The sequence below is a fragment of the Halichoerus grypus genome, chromosome 12 (genome assembly GCF_964656455.1).
Source record: "Halichoerus grypus chromosome 12, mHalGry1.hap1.1, whole genome shotgun sequence".
Lineage (NCBI taxonomy): Eukaryota > Metazoa > Chordata > Mammalia > Carnivora > Phocidae > Halichoerus > Halichoerus grypus.
Genome location: NC_135723.1, coordinates 69582658 through 69599292, shown reverse-complemented (window position 1 = coordinate 69599292; position 16635 = coordinate 69582658). Strand labels below are relative to the sequence as shown.

Sequence of the window (16635 nt, the reverse complement as noted above, 5' to 3'; positions counted from 1 at the left end):
TACATTTGTCTCAAGAATGAATTCTTAGTAATAAAACTGTGCAAATTAAAAAAGAATCCTAGCAACACTTTTTAGCAATGTTCTTTTGAAATGTTATGAACAACATTTGCAATGAACTTACCTATATTTGAAAAAGTGTCTTTGTGTTTAATACCTTTTATATTTTAGTGAGTTGAGAATGAAATGTTTTTCATTGCTTTAGGTGATTAATCTTAAATATGGAAAAATGGAAAATTAAAGGTATTTGGAGGGCAGAATCAAAATTATTATAACAAAATACATATTACTTCAAAATTGAGAGTAAATTAAAATTAATTTTCTTACTGTTTTTGAGTAATTAATTTTGGAAACAAGTATTTATTCTCATTTTCTGGTGGCTGTATGACTGACATAAATTGTTACTTGAGAATTATTTGATTCAAATAAGAAGTGTTTCAATTTATTGTAAAATTGGCTCACAATGGTTCGGTGATGTGTTGGATGTATGAATGCATGAAGTTCTTATTGAGCATCCAGATATATTTATTTAACTGTTACTATATTTATCAGTTGGTAATACACATTTTGAGACCTAACCCTTTATATATAAAATTCTGGCATTTAATTTGGGCTGAACTTCCCAAAGCATAGGGAAGTACTCATCGATTCATTAATTTATTTAGCAAATATTTATTGAGTGCTTACTATATACTAATCACTTATGAATGCATGTTGTTTTAGGGAGCTTTTCCTTTTCACAACTAAAAGAACAGGAATGATTGGGTTTTGCTGTATGAAATAGTCATTTTTGGGTTAGCTTGAGACACTGATTGGTAGGAGGTAGCCAATCACCTAATACCTGCACTGTTCAAAATCACCCTGGTGACAGCCCCCTACCCCCACTGCCCCAGTCTTTTTTTCCTTTTCCCTCACTGATTCAAGGGCAGATAGTCCAGCCCTGGAGTTGTTCCATATTAACAATAAAGTGAGCTATTCATTTCATCCTGTTCTGTAGGTAGCATTTACTTTTACATGTATCAGTTTAAAGTAAAGCTACAATTTGCTATGAATACTTTTACAATAATAACATAGCATCTACTTATATATGTTAAGTAGATTCACAAATGTGTATATAAATCTATTACTAATAGACTTTTTTGGTTTTAAACAACATCTGAGATCAAAGTGTTGGCAGTGTTGATTTCTTCGGAGGCTTTTTTCCTTGCCTTGTAGATGACTGACTTCTCCTTATGTCTTCACATGATCTCTCCTCTGTCTGTGCTCATGGCTCCTTCCAACTTTCCTCTTAAAAGGACACCAGTTATTTGGTATTAGGGCCCACCATAATGACCTCATCTAATCTTAATAACCTCTTTTTCTGCTAATGGGCTTTTATGGAGGCTTTTGAGGACATTCTCCCTTGTTGGTCAAGGGAGAATCAGAGGAGTAAGTCTACTGTAGGGTAGGGGGAAGGCATAATGGATAAGGTACATAGAAATGAATGGAGGTAGTAAATTTATAGGAGAGGTATTCAGGACAAGGGACTGAAGACATTGTCCAAGGAGGGAAAAGAAACAAACTAAACTATTAGATGTTTGGGTTTCTTGTGGCCATAAAATGAAGTCAGCCAAGAACAGAAGTATTTGTTAGGGTTTTAATGACAGCTAAAATGTGCAGATATCACTTCCAGTTCTTGTGGCAACAAACTCTTACCCATGACAGTGACATTAGGGTGAGAAAAATCATATGCAAATTAAGTAATTAGAATGGAGCAGCACGTGGTTTTGTTTGTGACGCCTCACATGGGGAGTTTGGTACAGATAGAACCCTAAGCAAAGTTAAGAATTCATTGATTCAGTGTGTTTTTGAGTAGCTACTATGTGTCAGGCACTGTTCTAGGTAGTTGGGATAGGTCAGTGAACAAAATGATGTAGATCCCTGCCCATATGAAGATTATTTTCTTTCTAGTAAGAAGAGACCATTATATATATATATATATATAACATATAATGTATTATTTGTTTCAGAGGTACAGGTCTGTGATTCAACAGTCTTACACAATTCACAGCGCTCATCATAGCACATACCCTCCCCAATGTCTATCACCCAGCCACCCCATCCCTCCCACCCCCAACCACTCCAGCAACCCTCAGTTTGTTTCCTGAGATAAAGAATTCCTCATATCAGTGAGATCATATGATACATGTCTTTCTCTGATTGACTTATTTCGCTCAGCATAATACCCTCCAGTTCCATCCACGTTGTTGCAAATGGCAAGATTTCATTCCTTTTGATGGCTGCATGATATTCCATTGTATATATATACCACATCTTCTTTACCCATTCATCTGTTGAAGGACATCTTGGCTCTTTCCATAGTTTGGCTATCGTGGACATTGCTGCTATGAACATCAGGGTGCACATACCCCTTCGGATCCCTACATTTGTATCTTCTGGGGTAAATACCCAGTAGTGCAATTGCTGGGTCGTGGGGTAGCTCTATTTTCCACTTTTTGAGGAACCTCCATACTGTTTTCCAGAGTGGCTGCACCAGCTTGCATTCCCACCAACAGTGTAAGAGGGTTCCCCTTTCTCTGCATCCCTGCCAACATCTGTCAAAAAAAAAAAAGATAGTAGGAAGGGAAAAATGAAGGGGGGGAAATCGGAAGGGGACATGAACCATGATAGACTATGGACTCTGAGAAACAAACTGAGGGTTCTAGAGGGGAGGGGGGTGGGAGGATGGGTTAGCCTGGTGATGGGTATTAAAGAGGGCACATTCTAGGGGCACCTGGGTGGCTCAGTCGTTAAGCGTCTGCCTTCGGCTCAGGTCATGATCCCAGGGTCCTGGGATCGAGCCCCACATCGGGCTCCCTGCTCCGCGGGAAGCCTGCTTCTCCCTCTCCCACTCCCCCTGCTTGTGTTCCCTCTCTCGCTGTGGGTCTCTCTCTGTCAAATAAATGAATAAAATCTTTAAAAAAAAAAAAATAAAGAGGGCACATTCTGCATGGTGAACTGGGTGTTATACGCAGACAATGAATCATGGAACACTACATCAAAAACGAATGATTTTTTTTTTTTTTTAACATATAATGTGTTATTTGTTTCAGAGGTACAGGTCTGTGATTCAACAGTCTTACACTGTTCACAGCATTCACCATAGCACATACCCTCCCCAATGTCTATCATCCAACCACCCCATCCCTCCCAAGCCCCACCACTCCAGCAACCCTCAGTTTATTTCCTGAGATTTTTTTTTTTCTTTTTTTAAAGATTTTATTTATTTATTTGACAGAGAGACACAGCGAGAGAGGGAACACAAGCAGGGGGAGTGGGAGAGAGAGAAGCAGGCTTCCCGCGGAGCAGGGAGCCTGATGCGGGGCTCGATCCCAGGACCCTGGGATCATGACCTGAGCCGAAGGCAGACGCTTAACGACTGAGCCACCCAGGCGCCCCTATTTCCTGAGATTAAGAATTCCTCATATCAGTGAGGTCATATGATATATGTTTTTCTCTGATTGACTTATTTCGCTCAGCATAATACCCTCCAGTTCCATCCACATCATTGCAAATGGCAAGATTTCATTCTTTTTGATGGCTGCATAATATTCCATTGTATATATATACCACATCTTCTTTATCCATTCATCTGTTGATGGACATCTTGGCTCTTTCCATAGTTTGGCTATTGTGGACATTGCTGCTAGAAACATCGGGGTGCACGTATCCCTTCGGATCCCTACATTTGTATTTTTGGGATAAATACCCAGTAGTGCAATTGCTGGATCGTACAGTAGCTCTATTTTCAACTTTTTGAGGTACCTCCATACTCTTTTCCAGAGTGGCTGCACCAGCTTGCATTCCCACCAACAGTGTAGGAGGGTTCCCCTTTCTCCGCATCCTGGTCGACATCTGTCGTTTCCTGACTTGTTAATTGTAGGCATTCTGACTGGTGTGAGGTGGTATCTCATTGAGGTTTTGATTTGGATTTCCCTGATGCCGAGTAATGTTGAGCAAAAAAAGAAGAAGATAGCAGGAGGGGAAGAATGAAGGGGGGGAAATCAGAGGGGGAGACGAACCATGAGATACTATGGACTCTGAGTAACAAACTGAGGGTTCTAGAGGGGAGGGGGGTGGGGGGGATGGGTTAGCCTGGTGATGGGTATTAAAGAGGCATGTTCTGCATAGAGCACTGGGTGTTATACTCAAACAATGAATCATGGAACACTACATCAAAAACTAATGATGTAATGTATGGTGATTAACGTAACATAAAAAAAAGAATCTATGACTGAATGGGTGTTATACACAAACAATGAATCATGGAACACTGCATCAAAAACTAATGATGTAATGTATGGTGATTAACATAACATAATAAAAAAAGAAAAATATATTTTATATATATATAATAAATGTGTAAATTATATGGCATGTTAGGAGATAAGTTATAGAATAGATTGATGTCAAGCGGATCCAGGAATGTTGGAGGACATGATGGCAGTACATAAAAGGAGCAATAAGTTGGCTTTGAGTTCGAGGGTGGTAGCAACCTGTTACTTCGATTCCTTTCCCTTTCCCTTCCCAACTCCAGAGAATGAGAGTTGGGCCTGCCTGAGAGAGATTAGTGGCAGAGGAACAGGAAGTCACTGTTGGGTATTTTTCAAGATGGTAATAAAATTCACTAATGACAATAATAAAAAATAAACCTGTGATGCTTCTTTGTCCTTTCTTTTGAGCAAGAGAAAATAAAATGTAAAAGTAAAAGGGACAGGAAATTGTCAGAGTTTAAAAATGGGACTCTGTTGGAAATCAATCTCATTTGGGGAAGATTTTGATAGCAGTTGAGTCATATGCTTTATAGGAATTTTATGACAATTTTGCATAACAGTTTTGTTGAGGGAATTCTAAGTTTTATCTACTTTTCAAAAGATCAGTATAAACGATGTTTCTTTGGCAAAATTCTGCATATCTTGACAGCTTGTTAAAATAATTGTTTGCTTCTGGCTTTTAATTTCACATGCGTACAATAAATCAAAAATTGCCTTATAAGTGAGTCCAAGCTCATTCTGCTTGCCACACAATAGACCTATAAGTCAAGCATGAGATTTGAGCTCCTTTTATGTTAGAAAGAGCGGGGAACAGGAGGGGGTTGGAGTCAAAAGGTGACTGACATCTGTAGACATCTGAGAAGGTCGTGTGACTTCTTTGTCCTTGGTCAGTTGATCTTTGAGTACAGCAATCTGGTCATGTCATTCTTGTAAATCTCAAAGACAGCATAGTCATTTATGTACGCACTTCCTTATCTCCTCAGATGAAGTGGAATTTGGATAAAAAGCAGTTTTTGCAAACCTTAACTGTAGCATGTCTATATGCAGGGGTAAGCAGAAGTTTCTAAGCTATAGGTCACAGCAGCAAGGGAAATAGAGGCAATATGGAGTCAGACATGCTAAGTTTCTCTCTGTTACAGCCTTACTAAACGTGGTGCATATGTATAGTCATGGTAGATTATACAAAATTGTTGCTGATAAGAACCTTTACAGTAAGTCTCAAAATTAAACTATAAACCTGCATTTTGATTAATATTGAAATGTTACTAGGAAAAGATAAGTCTAAACTATTCCACGTATCACTGGGTAATGTAGTATGTCCTAAAGGTATGTCTCTCTCTCAGCCCTACTGCCCATTAGTGGCCAGAATTGTTTTAAGTCTGTATGTAAAGCCACCATTAGTTTTATATTCTCTGTGACCTATATATTTTCTCTTATCTTCTGCTTAAGCCTTCCTTTTAAGAAAGTATTTATTAATTTCTTTCTTATGCTACTAGTGATATATCCAGAGAAAATGCAGGATTTCTTTATTGACAAAGTAGAATTTAGGCATCTTGTTTTGCTAATATGGCATTTCAATCACTGATTATGCTCTATTAATTTGTGGCCTTTATGCAATTGGTTTATTCGATAGGATTTCTTCCTTTAATTCTAAAACGGTTTGCCTTGTTTCCTTTCTCCTTTCTTTCCTTCTTTGCTTGTTCTTGTTCCTCCCTTTTCTTCAGTTAATCCTATTTTCCAACCTCTACCCTTTCAGCACTCCACAAAAACGATCCTCTAATTTGAGCTCTGAAACGTATCTAAAAATGCTCAGAATGTCTTGGAGGACGTGCTTGAATTCCCATTCTCTATTTGTACTTTCATTTCATTATTCTCAGTTTTCAAATTTGTGGTTCTTTGTTATTCACCAGGACCTTGTATGGTTTTGCTGCTTTGAAGGCTAAAGCAACTTAAACTAATGTGTGTATGTATCTATCTATCCTTTTTTTTTTTTTTTTCATCCTTCTTCCAGGGAGGAGGTGGGTAAATTGTTAGGAAGGGGGAGAGGATGTTTCCTCACTTGGGGAGATACTTCTCTCTTCAGAGAGTGTCAGTAGTGACAAAATACATGAGTTGTACTTTTGTTTTTGACGCCCCAAGACTTTTCTGTCTCAGAACAATATACTGTAGTATGCTTAGGGATCTGTGAGAGCACAACTGTTTTCCTATAAAGCAGGAGAGAAGGGTAGTGGAGAGAAGGGCAATGGGAAAGGAGATCCTACTTGGGAGGAGCTTTCTCACATAGATTGGTTTTAGGAAAGAGTTTATATGGAAGTTGAGGGTCTGGAAATTGATTCCCTTATAAATGCTGTGTGTCTAACTACCTCTTAGATCTTCATGTCATTATAGGAGTAGATGTACCCCAGTTAGAAGATCAACTACATTGTACTATGCAGTTTCTGTCCCTGATTATTATTTGTGCTCTCTTACTTATTTGTGCAAGGAATGTACATTATCATCAGGGTTAGCATGACCTGTTGTTTTCTGAGGGTCAGAAGTGCATAAATATCATCTGTAATGCTGGGTTTGATATTAAGCACTTGATAAAAATGTTGTGTGGAAATGATGATGAAGAAAAGAAGAGGGAGAGATGGAAGAGAAAGGAAGGTAAAAATAATTTTCAAAAATGCAACACTGTTCACAGATACTTAAAAGTGCCATACACTATTCTAATCACTTTACAAATAATCTATCTTTATTTAGTCATATTTAGACTCTAAGAAGCAGGTACTATTATTATTCTCATTTTACCGGTAAGGAAACTATGGTGCAGAGAGGTTAAGTAACTTGTCTAAGCTTGTGAGTGCTGGAGCCATAATTTGAACCAATTAGTCTTGCTCTAGAGACTTAACCGCTGTACCATCTTCCTGTTGTGTGTATGTTTATATGTGTCATACATGTACATATACGTGCATGTATACATGTACATAATTGCCAATGCGTTACCTGAGCCAGAATATAAATATGGGGTGTATCAGCAGATAAATAAATATGGAGATTATTTTAAAGCATGAGAAAGGGCATTATCATTAGTGGAGAAAAACAAATTCAAGAGTTTGATAATAGGGGAATATAGAAAATAGTAACAAACTTATTTCTCCCAAGTGATAAAGAAACTGAGTTTTTATAAAAATGTTGCATTTAACAATGACTCTTACAGAAATTAAGGCTGTACGTTTAATGTGTGATATTTTTAGAGAAGTAATTTAGAAGTCTAAATATTTTTTACCTTTTGAAATTTGATGCTGTCAAGATGCACACGCTATATTTTTTTACAGCTCAATTTTCACACATATAATGCCATTTACAATTTTCCTCCCTTTATAAGGGATAGAAAATCAAACTATTCCCCTTTTAATTCACCGTTTCTTTCTGTCATGGCTGTATAGAAAGAAGGGACAATGCACTGTTAGAATATTTACAATAATCTCTACATTTAAAAATAAAGAGGGTGCCTGGGTGGCTCAGTGGGTTGGGCGACTGCCTTCGGCTCAGGTCGTGATCCTGGAGTCCCGGGATCAAGTCCCGCATCGGGCTCCCTGCTCAGCAGGGAGTCTGCTTCTCCCTCTGACCCTCCTCCCTCTCATGCTCTCTGTCTCTCATTCTCTCTCTCTCAAATAAATAAATAAAAAATCTTTAAAAAAAAATAAAAATAAAGAAGGAAATGTAGCAGCTATACATATTTGAATTAAATATTTTGACATTTTGCTTTTTTTTTGAGATTTTAATAATTACAGCCTTTTCAGTGTTAAGTTAGAACATTTGAAAAAAGGGATTCTGAAGTCCCTCTTAGATATTTTGAGTCAAGTTTTGATCTGTGGCAGCCCGGACTGAGGAGGAGTGTAAAACAGTGTACGTATATGTCATCATGTTCAGAAGTGTACAGAGGAGGATTGATAAATTTAGGAGCTCTGTATGCTTAGCTGTACCAAGTCACTTCAAGTTTACCATGTTTTTTGGGAATTCATTTTAAATCAGAGACCATGATTGTGTCCTCTGTGTCCTTGACCAGCCCACTGAAGTTTTCTCCTCTGCTGATGGGTCGTAATACTCTGATTGTCTTAAAGGTAGCATGGTACTTCGGTAGATTTGTAAAATAATTTATTCTATTGTATTTGAAAAATGGGCTATTTTATGGTGCATAGGTATAAATAATAGAGGATTCTTGTCTAATTTGTGTGGTCTTGGGTGAATCACCCTTTCTTGCTTCTATTTTCTCATCTTTAAAATGAAGGGGTTTGAATGAGATAATCTTTAAGCCTCCTTCTTAAAAAAAATTGATGCTATTATGTGTATATATTTTTATTAACTGATTTAAATGTTTTGTTGGATGTTCTGGAAAGGAGAAAGTGAAGTGAAAAATCCTCTGTATTTCCAAAGCAAATGTGAAATTGAGACATTGTAGATGATAGTGTGAGGCCTTGTTCTGCTTTGATATTGTTTCTGTCAACATAGAGACTTTTGTTCTTTTGTACTTAAATGGTAATTATAACTAGGTCCAAGCCAGCTCTGTTTGACTTTTCAATTCACAGGACCTGCTTGGGCATAGCAGTTGACTATATGGGGAAATTGAATGTTAAAAACACTTATCCTCCTCTGATTTACAAAGGACCTCCTGGCATACAATTTTAGAAAATTCTGTTAGTATTTGTATTCAGCCTTGTAGTGTTGTATGCTTTATTAGCTGCAGCATTGAGTCCTAGTTTATTTGCACCAGACTTTTTTTTGGTACTTGGCAATCATTTGAGGTAACTACACATACATGTTGCAGCGAACACCTGGGCTTCCTCATTAGCACAGGCCATTACTGAAGGTTAGAGATGTACTTTGTTGCCATCCTTAATCTGAAGGCCCGTTTCAGGATTATTTCATCTAATATCCTGGCATTGATGAAAGTTTATATTGGGAGCAGAGGGTCATTAAAAGGGTAAAATTCAGTATTGGGAAGGTCTAGAAAATCAGTCAGCTGCAAATGATGAAGTTCTCGAATATATGTCCCTAAAGCTGCTTCCAGTGATTGAAGCTTGTTTTGAGAAGGCAAAAGCCTGAAATAGTTTTGACTGTAAGTTCTTGTAGATCAATGCACTAAAGCTACCTCTGGACCAATTTGTGGTACATAGTTGGTGGCTCCCCAAAAGGAATCCCTACTCTGTAGTAAACATCTGTATATCTTTGGACATTTTTATAATAAAAAGCTCAGACCACATTACCTGCAGAGCTGTCATGTGTTTTCACCCTGCCTTATTTTCTAATTAGATGTGAATTTGTCTTTCTCTTACATCATGTGCAGACACAGATTTTCCCTCCCAGGTCATCAAGTCTGGGAGTGCAGTTTTGAGGAGGTGTGAGAACACTTGAGGCAGAGGGAGTGCCTGAGATGGGGACCGGGAGTTCTAGAGCAGGAATTGGAAGGGGCCACTGGGAAGCACCATTTCTGAAAAGCAGAGATGAGGATATTAGCTGTGGAACGAGGGGCTGGAATAGCTAGGTAAGGAGACTTATCTCCAAAGGAAGCTGTTCCAGAAGAGGACTGGATACTGGGATGTAGAACAGCATGGTTTGAGATTAGTCTGCCCTGGGTCTAGGAATAGAAGGGCCAATTCTGACTGCTGGGCCCCACCTTGATTTGACCTTGTGTCCGTGATTCTTCATTGTCAAATAATGTCCTCCTATGAGTCTGAAGCTCCTCTGGGGGGGGGGGGCAAATAGTGTTTTCCTAGTCCTATTTTATTGTCTTGGTGCCTAGCACATAGTAGACAAATAAAAATTTGTTTAATTCGTATTTGCCAAGTGGGGAATAGGGGTTATAACTTCTATTTTATGTGGGTGTGTGGGGTTTGGATGAGGGAATGAGAAGGTTATTGTTGAGTAGCTAATAGTCATACTGGTCAGCATTTGTCTTGTAGGAAGAGGAATGACCAATCCTATGCATTCTTTTCACATTGACCTTTGTATGCTTTCTTTTGGGTATCAGCTTCATCCAGATTGTAAACAATAACCTAGAAGAGAAAGGTTTTATATTCCATTATCATTTCTTGTAGCCACACAGTTTTGTGTGAATAGGACAATCTCAAGTAGAGATTGCTTATTTTGAATTGGATTTCCCAGGAAATAGTTCTTAGCCTTAACTTTGATTAAAAGTAGAGCTTCTGTTTCCTGTAGGATCGTCAGACATTATTATAAAAAGAACTGGGGGCACCTGGATGGCTCAGTTGTTGAGCATCTGCCTTCGGCTCAGGTCATGATCCTGGGGTCCTGGGGTCCTGGGATCGAGCCCCGCATCGGGCTCCTTGCCCGGCGGGAAGCCTGCTTCTCCCTCTACCACTTCCCATGCTTGTGTTCCCTCTCTGTCTGTCAAAAAATAAATAAAATCTTAAAAAAAAATAAAAAGAACTGTTTTTGGAAACAGTATGGGACATCTGAATATAATAATTTAAACTCCGAACCCCCTAGTATGAAACAGAAATGGCATTTTATAAAAAAGAGTTCTATAATTTTTAATGTTTAGGATCTCTTTCTATGCTTAAAATTCTAATGGATTAGATTATGGCATCTATGTAATAGTATTCTTTGAAACCATTAGAAAGTTATTTTTAAAATAAGTAATATGTACCTAGTGCTAAATAATTGAGTAACTTTGGGTTGAAGAATACTTTAAAAAATTTACTGTGATCATAACTCATACTGATTGGCCTTTAATAAGCAACTCTGTTGGATTGGTTTCTGCCTCAGAAATAGTTTGCTTTTATAAATTTCATAGAATCACAAGGGACAGATTCATACATGCTTATGTGAAGTTACATTAAAGAAAATTTAGGAATTGAAAACTTAGAGGAGCAGCTTTTTCTGACATGCATGTTGAGAATGAAATTGCCATCACCATGGAAGAGTGGGACTATTAAGATCACTGGCCTTTTATGACATGTATGGTAATTATTCATAGGCAGGCTTGTCGTATTCAGGTGTACAGGCTGTACGTCGCATAACTGTAGTGAGGTGCTATTCACATACGTAAACCTACATGTCTATGTGTGGCAACTCCTGGCGTTATTAAGGAGACAGAAAACACACCTTTACTCCAGGAGCCTACTTGTTAGAGGGTCAGATAGATAATACATAAATAAAAGAGATATATATCAGTTAAATCAGTGCTATACAAATAATTAAAACAGTGTGATATGATAGTGGCTTGATGGCTAGATTAGATTAGGTGGTCAGGAAGAAATACTAAAATTAAATGGTTAATTAATTAATTAATTAATTTTTAAAGACTTTATTTATTTATTTGACAGAGAGAGAGAGAGCACAAGCAGGGGGAGTGGGAGAGGGAGAAGCAGACTTCCCATTGAGCAGGGAGCCTGATGTGGGGCTCGATCCCAGGACCCTGGGATCATGACCTGAGCCAAAGGCAGACGCTTAACTGACTGAGCCACCCAGGTGCCCCAAAACCCAGTCATATTTTTTTAAAGATTATATATAATGAGTAAGTGATGCTTACTCCACGAATTCAAGGTTGGTTAAACACACAAAATTCAATTAATATAACTGCCACATTAAAAGATTATAATAGAAAATGCATATGATCATTTCAATTGCCACAAAAAATTTTTTTAAATAAAATTCAATACTCTATCATTGAAAAATTCTCAGCAAACTATGAATAGAAGGATATGTCTTCAACCTAGTAAAACACATCGTTGAAAAACCTATAGCTAATACCACACTTAATTATAAAATATTAAACACTCCCTAAGATTTAAAAAAAGTCCATTAGCAATACTTTTATTTAAATACTTTACTGAAGATCCTAGATGGTGCAATAAAATAAGTAAATAGCACACAGATTACAAAGGAAGAAATAAAGCCATCTTAATTTACAAATGACATGATTGTGTACATATAAAATCCTAAGAAATCTACAAAAAAATCCCCAATGAACTTTTAAAAAGTACATTTATCAGTACTGTAGATACAAACCAATACAGGAAAAAGTAACTGAGTTCCTATGTACTGGTAATAAACATTTAGAAAAATAAAAACCAAAATACCACTTACGATATCATCCAAATGATAAAATATTTAGGGTTAAATTTAATGGAATCCGTGGAAGAGAAGTAATGGTAATTTAAAAAGTAAAATCTTTGCGAAGTGGCACCGTTAAATTTATTCTATATGCATATCTTTGAGACCGTCATTTTTATACTTTTTTTTTACTGAGGATACTGAGTCTGACACAGTTCTCTGTTTGCTCTCTGGATTTTTTTCAAGCTGTTATAGCAATGAGATTTTTTTTTAAAAGATCTGTTTTGGCTGATTTTCATTAAAAAAAAACCAAGTAAGTGTAGTTTTGTATGATTTAATGTTAAACTCTTTGAGTTTAACTCAGTGGCAGGATTCCACATAATAAAACAGTTTTAAAAATATTTGAGTGACTTTATTTGGATTTTTACATAATGAGAAAAATTCTTTAAGTATTCAGTGATTATGTATATCTAAGCATAAGGAGAAAAGATTTGGAAGATAACTCAGACCTATCTTAGTTAAAAATGCATGTTTATTTAATTTAACTTTTCTAGTTTCTTTAAGAAATACCATGAGGAGTGATTTTGTTTTTGTGTTATTACAACATTTGGTTAAAACTGTTCCCTTTTTAGGGGATAGTGTAGTTCCTTTCAATCTATTGTCTTTTTTTTTTTTTTTTTTAACAAAGCATTTCCTTATCACTACGTGGGTTTTATGTCCATCATTTTGAATGGCTTCAAAATGGAAGATCAAGTGGGTATGCCACAATTTCTGTGATCATTCTGTTTTAGTAATTTTTAGTTAATTTGGGAGTTTTGCTGTTATCAATAATTTTGTGTTAGATATTTGGTGGCTTACAGCTTTTTTCTGTATATTGGAATATTAATTAAGTTAGATTGTGCACATGTGAATTTGTTTTTTTTTTTAAATTTTATTATGTTATGTTAATCACCATACATTACATCATTATTTTTGATGTAGTGTTCCATGATTCATTGTTTGCGTATAACACCCAGTGCTCCATTCAATGCGTGCCCTCTTTAATACCCTTTTAATACATGTGAATTTCTAAGTACTAATTCCACTGTTGCCCAAAGAGCATAAACATTTTTAAAAAGAAATTACTGAAGAGGCACCTGGCTGGCTCAGTAGGTTGAATGTCCCACTCTTGGTTTCAGCTCAGGTCATGATCTCAGAGTTGTGAGATGGAACCCCTTGTCAGGCTCCCCGCTAGGCGTGGAGTCTGCTTAAGATTCTCTCCTTCCTTCTCTTCTGCCCCTCCCCCCTCTCTAAAAAAAAGAAATTAGGGAAGTTTTGGTTTTATGGTAATTTCAAATTATGATTAGGCATTCTATGAAGGTTTTAACTGGAAAAAACAAGCAAAGAGAAATCTGAAGAGAAACTATAATTCTATGACTTTTCTATAAAGTTTAAAACTAGAGGTTTTGGTAAAGTCTGATGCAGGCAACTCTTTAGTAAATTGGATAATCAAAGCTTGAAATTTCTTATATTTATCAAAAAACAATTTTGAGATTTAACCGATCTAATTTATCTTCTCGTGTCGTAATTTCTGTCTCTGGAATCCTCTGAAAACTTTGGTCTAGTAACATAAAAGATAAAAGCAGATGGTTCTTTAACTAATTTTCAACTGTGGCAAATTGTTTCTTTCTCTTTTAGTCTTCAATTTTTACCACATTTTTATGGACCTCCCACCCTCTTATATATTCTGCCACATTTTATGGACTTACCCACACAAAGTTCATACTTAAGAAATTATAGAAATGAAGAATAAATAGGCTGGAAAGAACATTTGTAATTTTGTGTTCTGCACATTTTTTTGGCTACCTATTATGGGTAGATGTCAGGGTACCATGATCTCTTCCAACAAAGGTTTATAGATAAATAAAATTTATAATTAATACTTTATTACATATGAGAAGACTGAGACCCACTGAGCAAAATGACTTGCTCATGAGTGCACAATTTTCTTTTCCATTGACCAAAAGAAAGTCTAAAGTGCACTAATGATGAATACTATCCTACCAAAGATTGCATTTCCTTTCTGGTTTATCTGGGTTTTGTTATATAACAAAAGCTCTGTAAATCCTGGCCATATCCCATGGAAGCTTTGCATGTCTACTAACTACTACTGAGATGGAGCCCATTTGTCCTCAAGATAAAAAAGGACATAGCATATTTAAATTTAATATTTAGTGTCTATTGTCTGATTATTTCCTGTAGTAAGGGAAAACGGTAAAAATAATCATACACTTGTACAGGTTCTTATTTTGTACACATAGCACCCAGGAAAATGCTTGGTTACCCTACTTAAATCTCTTAAAGCTTATTTTTGTAAATAGATAGTTTAAAATAATTATCCCATTACTTTTCTAAGTGATTAATTTTACTTTGCTTGCTCAAGTAAGGATTTTGGCTTGAGTTTGGAATATCTGGTAAATTAAGGAAGAATTAATAAGAATTTTATCTGTCCTTATCTCTCCCATAGACTAGCATCAACAGATACTCTTGAGAGTCTGTTAAAAACTCAGATGAAAAAAGAAATATATTGGACTAGGCTAAAAGGCATACTTGAAAACCTTAGCTTTCCCTAATTTATGTTGACTTTCTTTTTAAAATATTTTTTTATACCAGGAAAGAAAGGAAGAATAGTATTTTAGTGTGTGTTATTTTTAGATAAAATAGCAGTCGTTTTCAGGCATATGTCATTTAGCATACTTAGGATGCAGGGTCCTGGGATCGAGCCCCGCATAGGGCTCCCTGCTCAGCGGGGAGCCTGCTTCTCCCTCTCCTTCTGCTGTCCCCCCGGCTTGTGCCCTGTCATTCTCTCTCTGTCAAATAAATAAATAAAATCTTAAAAAAAATAACTTCTAATATCCTCATGTATTCTCCAATTTTTAATTATAGTGTTCTAATCAGGATCTCAAGCAGGACTTTGTTATTTATGAGATAAAGCCATAGAGACAAAAAGTAGAATGGCTCAAGGCTATAATGTGTTCCCCTATGTTTGCTTTGTATACATGTGGCAGCAGTGACTGAAAGGCACATTACATTACGATCATGCTTGCCCAGGAGCTCACGTTCATTTGCTAGAGCTAAAACCCTATGTCTTCTGATTTGATTCTGGTCCAACATACTTTCCACAATATTGTGTTGCCCTTTTCCTGCTGTGAATTTGCTTCTTGGGTCTGCATTTCTCCAAGTGTAAGCTGATATGTCCATTTAAGAAACTTAGGAAATTATTTGCCACCATGATAAATGTTCATGAAAAGCTCAAAGGGGATCTCTAGGAAGATATCATTTCTCCAAAGTTCTGCTGCCTTTGAAAGGCAAAATTTAGCATTGGAATCTCAAGAACCATAGAGTGTTTTATCTGGGTTGGAGTTCAATTAGATGTGAATCTTTAAATCCTTTATTTAATTCTCCCAGGCTATTATGACAGTGTGATGTTTAATAAATATGAAATCAGGGAGGCTATGTTGAATTAATTAATTTTTTTTTTTTTTTAGCTGACTTTCAGCGCTTTTGTTACGTACTGAGTGGATATTATCCCGCTGTTCTGAATTCAGGAACCATGCCTAGCACCATCTGTGAGTGCCAGAGCTTCCCTACATGTATGGAAAGTGCTTGTTCAAGCTGCTTTGCCAGCTTCTTTTTTACTCAGGCTTTGCTTCTTTGGATGGTAGGTGAAAGACTCTGGAAAAGTACACTTTTAAAAAAGAGTAGGTTAATTGTTTCTGGAGATCAAAAGAAGGGGCCCCTTTTGTTAATGTACTCTAATAAAGAGAGATATGATTCTGCGCATCTGCATGTTATCTTAAGGCACATTGTGGGAACTCAGGCGGTGCTAAGAATTTTCCTTGCACAGAGTACTGAATGCTGATAACAGAACTTTTGTGTCCTAACTTCAGTCTTATTAAAAGTAAATTTTGAGAATGGTCATTGCCCACTTAGGCTTTTAATTTCATTAAAAAATGGTCTTAAGCAGTATAATTTCCAACCTTTTTAAGGCAGCTAAGAGTTCTGTTGTTAAATGAGTACCCTGAGTTTGAGTGTGTCCTTAGGTTTTCTGGAAATTATTAGCATGGCTTCCCAGCTTTGAGAAGACTACCTAGCAGTGCCCTATCATTTAATGAATCATGTAAAACACTTTACAAATGTGGGCCTTAACCTTCTTTTAGGTCATGAAACCTTTAAGAAATCTTAATTCCAGTAAATTTATCAGTGAATGTCTACACACACACAA

At 36.6% G+C, this 16635-nt stretch overlaps 1 protein-coding gene across 6 annotated transcripts in view; it reads left to right on the top strand.

Annotated features, from left to right (window-relative positions):
* IMMP2L (inner mitochondrial membrane peptidase subunit 2) overlaps positions 1-16635 on the top strand; it is an 861167-nt gene that overhangs the window by 107207 nt on the left and 737325 nt on the right. The window contains exon 5 of one of the 6 annotated variants that reach the window (XM_036089469.2): positions 15899-16170. The exons of the other annotated variants lie outside the window; for them this stretch is intronic. Within the exon in view, the coding sequence (XP_035945362.1) occupies positions 15899-15902 (4 nt within the window). The 3' untranslated portion in view covers positions 15903-16170. Of the gene's footprint in view, positions 1-15898; positions 16171-16635 lie in introns of those variants that run through there. 6 annotated transcript variants of the gene reach the window in all.